At 44.5% G+C, this 8,376-nt stretch overlaps 2 protein-coding genes across 3 annotated transcripts; both read left to right on the plus strand.

Moving 5' to 3' along the window:
- The first annotated feature begins 674 nt into the window (after positions 1-674).
- On the plus strand, positions 675-6,283 carry LOC120699983. Of its 2 annotated transcripts, XM_039984108.1 has the most exons (9): positions 675-1,034; positions 1,263-3,992; positions 4,076-4,156; positions 4,286-4,438; positions 4,632-4,795; positions 4,869-5,016; positions 5,159-5,281; positions 5,399-5,486; positions 5,641-6,283. In XM_039984108.1, exons 2-9 carry the CDS (start codon positions 1,689-1,691, stop codon positions 5,826-5,828), a joined length of 3,249 nt encoding a protein of 1,082 aa, XP_039840042.1. In that variant the 5' UTR covers positions 675-1,034; positions 1,263-1,688; the 3' UTR covers positions 5,829-6,283. The 2 variants fall into 2 exon arrangements, 1 of the variants encoding a protein (XP_039840042.1); XR_005685748.1 differs by lacking the exon at positions 5,641-6,283 and having other exon boundaries at positions 678-3,992; positions 4,859-5,016.
- A 1,303-nt stretch (positions 6,284-7,586) lies between these two features.
- Positions 7,587-8,349, plus strand: LOC120699985. The gene has a single exon (XM_039984110.1). It carries the CDS (start codon positions 7,714-7,716, stop codon positions 8,026-8,028), a length of 315 nt encoding a protein of 104 aa, XP_039840044.1. The 5' UTR covers positions 7,587-7,713; the 3' UTR covers positions 8,029-8,349.
- Positions 8,350-8,376: the final 27 nt, after the last annotated feature.

The following is an 8,376-nucleotide window of genomic DNA, read 5'->3' on the forward strand; positions in this document are numbered from 1 at the left end:
TTTCTCCACCTTTGATATCTCTTATATTCAACGCCGTATGAAACCCCCTTTTAAGTTTTGCAAAAAAAAATAGGGTAGATCAAATGATATAAAATTGTATTCTCTTCGTTCCAAAATGTAGGCCGTTTTGATTTTTTTAGATTCATATATTTTGTTATGTACCTAGACATATATTATATATAGGTGCATAACAAATATTATGAATCTAAAAAGTCAAAACGGCCTACATTTTGAAACGGAGGGGGTATTCCACAATCTAGTAACTCTTAGACCAAATATCAGCTAAAAATCATATAAAATTTGAATATTTAAAGGCGTGTTATGCCTTGTAAACAAAAACAAAGTGAGTGCGTGTGTTTATTCATCAATTAGAAGCCCATGATGAAAATAAAAATAAAGTTATTCTTGCACTTACTTCAGTTTTGCACAAAAATGGAGATAGAGAAGAAACAATCAATTTGGCAGCAAAAAATAGAGACAGAGAAGAACAAAAATAAAGAAGAGGCGGCTACAAAATGCGGCAGCAGGAAGCAAGAGGTTGGCGGCAGCGACTTGGCACGCCATTCGCCACCGCCCTTAATTTGGCAAATCATAACGTAGTTGTCAATCTGGAGGCTTTTTTCTGTGGCCGTAATCAAATCCCCTGCCCGGCGGCCATGAGTGATCTGAGTGCCTTTTAGCAGAGGAAACCACCCCCTCCTATTCGTTTGGTTGTTTGGAGGCTTCGATCACTGCACCGCCCACCGCTCCGTCGTCCCGTCGTCGCCGTCCTCTCCTCCCTCCCTCCCCCGCCACCGCCAAAAAAAGAAGAAAAAAAAAGAGAAAGATTCAGGGGGGAGCGCGGCATCGTCGCCCCGGTTTCAGAGGGCGGCCGGCGCTCCGGCGTAGGGCGCGCGTGCGAGTCCGTCCCCCGGGCATAGCCGCCGGAGCTCGCGGCTCGGTGTCGGTGTCGGTGGCGCCGGCGTTGGCGGGCGCCGCCGCGGGGGGATCACGCCGGTGCGGCCGGCTCGGGTCGATTCCGTCCTGTTTCCGTGGTATGGAACCCTAGCTTTGATCGGATGCGGCTGCTCTGTTCATTGGGGATCTATCTTTTCTTCGGGGGATCAAATAAAAATTCCATCTTTTCTCCGTTTCCTTCTTTTAATCCCCGGATTGGTTTGCTGCGCGGGCGTAACCTAACAATGCGAATTGCTCAGCCGTAGTTCCATTAGGCCCTTATTCATGATCGACCAATCTTGCATGTTAAAAGGGAAATTTTGCAGCTGAATTCGATTTATGCTGTTGCTGCCGGGACCAAGGAAGGGTGTTCGATGATTTTTCTTGGTAATTTGTTGTGGCAATCCGCATCGCTCGGTCAGGGCCAGGGTGGACATTAGGCGGCCACACGCTGGTTTTCTCTCTGGATATGAATGATTCGGTGCTGGAACATAGTCCTACTTTGGTGATTGGCATTTCAGAGCCAAGTGGAAGGACATTGTTTCGCCTTCCAGCCGTGCCGCTCAAGGAGGAGCTTCTGGCACAGCCATCATTCATTTGCTCTGCATTGGATGAATAACCAAGTTAGTTCCAATCACCAGTAAAACTTGGATTTTGTCTATCAAGATCTGACCAAAGTTCCAGGTCTTAGTAGATTTGACTCTGAGAACCTTTTGGATGTCTCAACTGCTGTTTTTCCACTGAAAGGCGTTATGGATCCTACAAATTTCTTGCATCTGAAAACAGGGCCATCTGAGAATGGACTCAAACCAGTTGAAAATCCAAGCGATAATCTGCTGGATATGGCTTGTGAAAGTCCATTTTCTGGAAAAGTCAAGTTCATGTGCAGCTTTGGTGGGAAAATCTTGCCAAGGCCAAGTGATGGGAAGCTCCGGTATGTGGGCGGGGAGACACGTCTCATCTCCATCAACAGGAGCTTCTCATGGAAAGAACTCGTGCAGAAAACTCTGACAATCTACTGTCAGCCTCATATCATCAAATATCAGCTACCTGATGAGGATCTTGATGCACTGATATCTCTTTCATGTGATGAGGATTTTCAGAATATGATGGAAGAATACGACACTCTTGAGAAGGCCAATGGTTCAGTTAGACTAAGGATATTTCTCGTTTCCCTGACTGAATGTGAGGATCCATCATTGGATTCAAAGAGCTTGGAGAGTGAACCAGAGTATCATTTTGTTGCTGCCATCAACAATCTTGCACAACTGGATCGGAGCATCAGCGGTAACAATTTAATGAGCCAGCCGAACCATCAATTGGATAGTTCTCCAGTCCCCTACGGAGACTCACCTCTCTGTCCAACCAATACAGAAACTGGAGCCAAGGATTCTGTAGGAGCAGCTCTTAGTGAGCCTTCCTCTCATTTTTTTATTGCTCCATACGCACAACAAATGGTGGCTGAACCATCAACAACTTCATCCCCGAGCTTAGGTCAGCAGAGGACCATGCAACAGTCTAGGATGCAACCCCCTGCAGATGAACCCACCAGGAATCATGATTATGTTAATAGAAGTGAGATTTGCAATGGTTCAAATTTGAAGGCCATGCATCCAGGCCATCTAAAAAAGAAGCAAAATGATGAAGATAGGAGTATTGGAGCTGGATCTCCCATGCATCATGTTCATATTCAAAGGCAGGTAAAAGGTTTAGCTGCAAATGATAGTGACTTGATTCCACATACCAACTATGATATTTCTACTCCAGTGGAAGCATCCTTGTATTCTGAAAAGGCCCCCGTGCATCCGGGGAATGCAGGATGGGCACCTGCTCTGCAGGAACACACTGCTCAAATTCTAGGCATGCCTCATGCCTTCTCGGATCCTTTGCTAAAGAATATCAATGATATACCTGCATCCAATTTGTCATTACCTGCTGATTCCTACATAACTCAATCGTATTCCCACAAAATATGCCAAACTAATGAGTTGGAGAGAACAATTAGCAGGACTAGGCCAGCTTTTGAATGTGTTAAGCTCCCTGACATTGCCCGTACAGATGAAACAAATTACCTTATCTCTAATCATATAGACCAACAGTACGATCAAGGAGTTATTGGCTCAGCCAGTTCACCGGCACCAGTATCTTACCAACATGAAAGTTTGTCTAGTAATGTGACACAAAAAGGTCATGATGGTGGCCCTGTAGTTCAACAGCAGGATAAATTTTATCGTCAGGATAAAAATGCTGGTCCAATTGTTGCTCCCTGGAGCAATTTTGATGATGCAGGATTGATTTATCACACACCTGGTGCAAGGTTGTCCTCAGATGAGCTAGATGCTCTAGAAAGTTCAGTCCCAAAGCCAATGCATGCTACTGATCACTCCCTTTCATATCTTCTTAATGTATCCCAAGGAGGGGATTCAAATCGTGGACCACACATAGAGGAACTGAATTCAGGGCCTATAGAATATGGAACCACTGGCTATGTCCATGGAAAGGATAAAGTTGCTCCAGAGCCCCATGTTCTGTTGCCTATAAACACTTCTGAAGCTTTTGCCTTGGAAAGATCAATGGTCAATGGAGAAGCAAGTGCTTATCAGAATGGAAATCTGTGCCTGTCATCAGTGCATAACTCTGGTTTGGCTACCTCTCCACATATTGGGCTGATTGATACTGATCTGAGCATGAACTTGAATGGCAATGGTGGCCTCTCGTTGTCTTCATCTCAAAATCAAGTTACAGATGGTGTTGCTAGGAGAGAGGACCCCCTTCGTGATTGTGGCAACATCGCCTCTATTGAAGGAGTAATTGGATTTGACCATACCATCATCAGTAATGAAAGCATGAAGCTACCACACAGGATGCATGATAATGCTCAAATTAATGTGCCTTTTATAGTTGAGGATGTGACGGATAATGTGCCGTCAGGCATTCCATCATCCAGTTCAGGTGTTCCTCATGTTGTAATAGCAGTTGAAGAACAGCAAGAGGTGATTGTGTCGTCACAAAAGGATGATGATATTAGGAGCAACGAGCTAGAGTTTGCTACTGAGGTATAGCCTATATTATATATTGATCATGTCATTCGTTTCAAATTGATTTTTGAGGATATCGTGTTTATTATATCAAACCTTAGGATCGTGATGATGGAGCTGTTGATGGGTCCATTAGTGATGCTGCAGTTGCTGAACTTGAAGCTAGCATGTATGGATTGCAGGTGCAGTTCTCATGCTCTAAATTTTTCTTGAGCAAGATTGCTATTTGATTCGCAGAACTCATTGCCATAAATTTTATCTATAACATGCAAGTAATAGAAAAATGTGGTTGTCATGATTCTGATGACCAGATCATAAAAAATGGTGACCTTGAGGAGCTACGTGAATTGGGATCTGGGACATTTGGAACTGTATACTATGGAAAGTGGCGAGGAACTGATGTTGCTATCAAGCGTATTAAGAAAAGCTGTTTTGCTGGGAGATCATCTGAACAAGAGAAACTTGTGAGTAGTGCTTCCATCAACATTTTAGTCTTTTGACTGCTTCATCATTTATGCAAAATTTCCTTTGACACCAGATGCAAAGACACTGATGATAAGGATAATATTGTTACTGGAACTGAAGCCTTTTCAACAGAATTCGTGCATTCTTATTTTCTTTTTTGTGAATTTGATTTCAATCTTCCTTTTTCTACAGACCAATGACTTTTGGAGGGAGGCACAGATTCTTTCAAAGCTACATCATCCAAATGTTGTCGCTTTCTATGGTGTGGTCCCTGATGGAACTGGAGGAACATTGGCAACTGTGACAGAATTTATGGTGAATGGATCACTAAGGAATGTTCTTTTAAGGAAAGACAGGTGAGTTGTGTATGTTTCTGTTAGGCGCTTTCCACTCTGCACAATGATGTGACTGTTTACTAGATCTGAGCAGAATGCTTGACCGTCGGAGAAAACTTACCATTGCTATGGATGCGGCTTTTGGGATGGAATACTTGCACTCCAAAAGCATAGTGCATTTTGATTTGAAATGCGATAACTTACTTGTTAACTTGAGAGATCCTCAGAGGCCAATCTGCAAGGTAGGTTTAATTCATATTGAGCTCTCCATCAAATTATTTGAAATTGTGTTAGTTGCTAATGAGCAATTTTTTTTACCTTTTTTTGCCTTTCAATTTTATGTTGTTTAAACTGTGCCATTAATCATTCGAAACTAATTTTCAGGTTGGAGACTTCGGGTTGTCAAGAATTAAGCGCAACACTTTGGTTTCTGGTGGTGTGCGTGGCACTCTTCCATGGATGGCACCGGAGCTATTAAATGGCAGCAGCAGCAGAGTGTCAGAGAAGGTAAGGTATTTAATCAGGCTCCAGATCTTTTTCTAGGACAGGAGTCCAGACCATTATTTGCAGGTGCAATCAGCCAATCATGATGTTCCTGATATGTTACAAGTTTTCACACTGTAGGTGGATGTTTTCTCATTTGGTATTGTTTTATGGGAAATCTTGACTGGTGAGGAACCATATGCTAATATGCATTGTGGCGCTATCATAGGTATGGCTTTGCCACACCTCTGTTGTTTTAACCTCCATTATCCATCAACTCAGGAAGAAATAGAAAGACAATCCTTCATCCATTCATGCTTTCACCATCTAAAATTTTCATTTGTTCGGTCCTCTAATTAACTTGCATTCCTTGCAATGAGAAGGCGGTATTGTCAATAACACTCTCCGGCCTCCAATACCTGAAAACTGTGACCCTGATTGGCGAAAGCTGATGGAACAATGTTGGTCAGCCAACCCTGATGCCCGTCCCTCATTCACCGAGGTCACCGACAGGTTACGGGCCATGCCATCAGTACTTCAGTCAAGAGGACAGGCTTCTGGGACCAGATAAAGCGCGATAACATCAGCCAACAGATTATTTAACTGCAATAGGCTGCATCAGTTCTGCACTGACATGCGAGGCGCCTATATGTGCATAGAGTACATATATACATACATGTATTTATTGGTTATGGTGTGTATTCTATTCTGATGTATATATGCTTCTTGTACACATTTTTTTTAACCCCCGATGTGAGGGTTTCTGATGTAACTACATGTATCTGAGTTAACAAGTAGTGCAGGCTGCTGCCTGTGGCCTCACGGTTGTTTACAGTTTTGTGTGTAGGTTGTGATGGTCTACCAAATAGACCACTCGAGCTTTTTTGGGCCTTGGGTTGTAAAAATATGAGTTGGACACTTGTAATAACATGTAGCAGATGAATTACTGGGATGGCATTTTTGGAACTATGAAATCTGAGAAATATATGGAACTTTTTGCTTGGCTGAACTGGCAGCAAATTCAAGGAACTTGTGACTGTATCTGTATGTGCTATTGATTTCAATAACATGCTACATTTCTTGTTTTTGGTATCAGTGCAGATTCATTTGGAACATTGCTAATTCAGGGCTCTTTTGGGAGGGTTTTCACCGGCTTCAGTTTCATCTGTTTTGCACAAATCGAGACAAACAATAGTGTGAAGCTGTTTTGTACGTCCAGGTAAAAAACAATTAGAAGCTGGATGAACTACTTTTTCTGACTTTACCGGTGAAACCTTTTTAGGTAGAGCGCTTCAAAATGGCCCCTCGACAAGCCGACGTTGCATTCCCGTCAGAACGGATAAGGTGTGTCCATTGGATGATTTCTGGATCTGAGACTCCTGGCTCTGATCTTGATTCTTCACATCATTTCCTGGCAGCTGCTGCTGAACACTGAACTGAGGCACTGGTCGTGCAATGTCAGTCGTGGAGCTAGTTTCGCCGACATGGACGTGTACCTCGGGCATCGTGCTGATCCCATGTTTGGACGGTGGATTCTTGCTGGCCCTAGTTTTACTCTGCCGAGACAACCCAACGGTACTGTGGTCCTAGTGTAACCCTAAAATAACCAATGTCACCGACGGTTTATTTATCATTGCATTGTTTACTGCTTGGTTAAGCACCTTTCTGACCTAACCAAACTCCGGTAGGCTTATTGTTTGCAGATTAAAGCTAGTGAAGTGTTTATTGCAACTGAAAGGTGGTTTTGCTGCCTCGTCAGTGCCCATTTCTTTCTCTACTACTTTTTTCTGCACTGGTGCGGAATTACCTAAAAAGCTCACGATTCCATTGGCAACAATAAGGAGGTACTAAATCGTTACGTTACCTCAATCAAAAACAAAAGGATTAAAAGAGGGTAAATTCTGTCCTTTTACATGCTATATAGTCAATCATTCATTCACACCATGATGTGTTATCTAATTAAGTTACAGCCATTCCGGCACTTTTACTGGGTGAACTGACGCGTGACAGCGTAACTTTTAGTGAGCACAGGCGTGTCATTAGAATCTGATTAGTTGGCAGTAAAAAGGTGAACAAGACACTGGAATGTGCTGGAGGGGTCATCGTCAGCTCATCACCGCCGATGACTTGGCGGAGCGAATAAACAAGAGAAACAGGCGGCGGCGACACGTGAAACCATGTCCGGCAGCTACCCGTTTCGAACTCCGAAGTCTCTTCCCATTTTTAAAATGGTTTAAGGGGTAAATAATTGTGGTTAGAGTGGTGATTAAGCGGCTCCTTGGCTCCTCCATCGCCGTCTATAAATAGGCTCCCCATCACCACCTCTCACTCATCAGTTCATCACTCTCTTGAGGCTCACACACTGCCATTAGCGTGCTCTCCCTGTCAAGGTCTCCGATCGAAACATCAATCGAGGTCAAGGGAGCGGCGGCTTGCCTTGCTTCTCCTCAGCAGCCATGTCGTCGTCCATGGTGGCGTCCAAGAACCCGCCGCCGGCTGGCGGTTACGGCGACGGTGAAGGCGGCAGCGTTGACGCCGCGGCCGCGGCGGCGCCGGTGACGAGCTTCCTGTACTTGCACCCCGGCGCGGGGGCGCTGGACAAGGACGCCGTGCTGCGCCGCATCCGCCACCGGAGGCGCCACAACCGCCTCCGCGACACGCTGCGCTCCATGCTGCAGGCGGCGCCGCCGCTGCCGCCGGAGCCGGAGATCATGGACGGCGCCGAGCGGCAGCTCCCGTGGCCGCTCGACGACGCCTTCTCCGCGCCGTAGCTGAGTACAGTTAGGCGCTCCTCTCTTGTGCAGATTGAGCAATGCCATGATCCAGCGTGCGCCTCGCCTCTTCTTGTGTAGATCGATCAAGAACAGAGCAGATGGAGCCATGGACGCAAAGATTATTCTGACGTCTTCTTTGTATAATTGCTTGCCTACTTGTGTAGTTTTGAATCATGATCGAGTAATCAAATAATGTTTGGATCAAATGTTTAATTAGTTTTTATCTTCAAATTGCAAAAAAAAAAACTTCAATCTGTGGGTGTGGATACAATGATTGGAGTACATCATATACCATTAGAGACAAGCTTCTTGGATTCAGATATTTGTTTCAATTTTCTATAATGT

The sequence above is a fragment of the Panicum virgatum genome, chromosome 3K (assembly GCF_016808335.1).
Source record: "Panicum virgatum strain AP13 chromosome 3K, P.virgatum_v5, whole genome shotgun sequence".
Lineage (NCBI taxonomy): Eukaryota > Viridiplantae > Streptophyta > Magnoliopsida > Poales > Poaceae > Panicum > Panicum virgatum.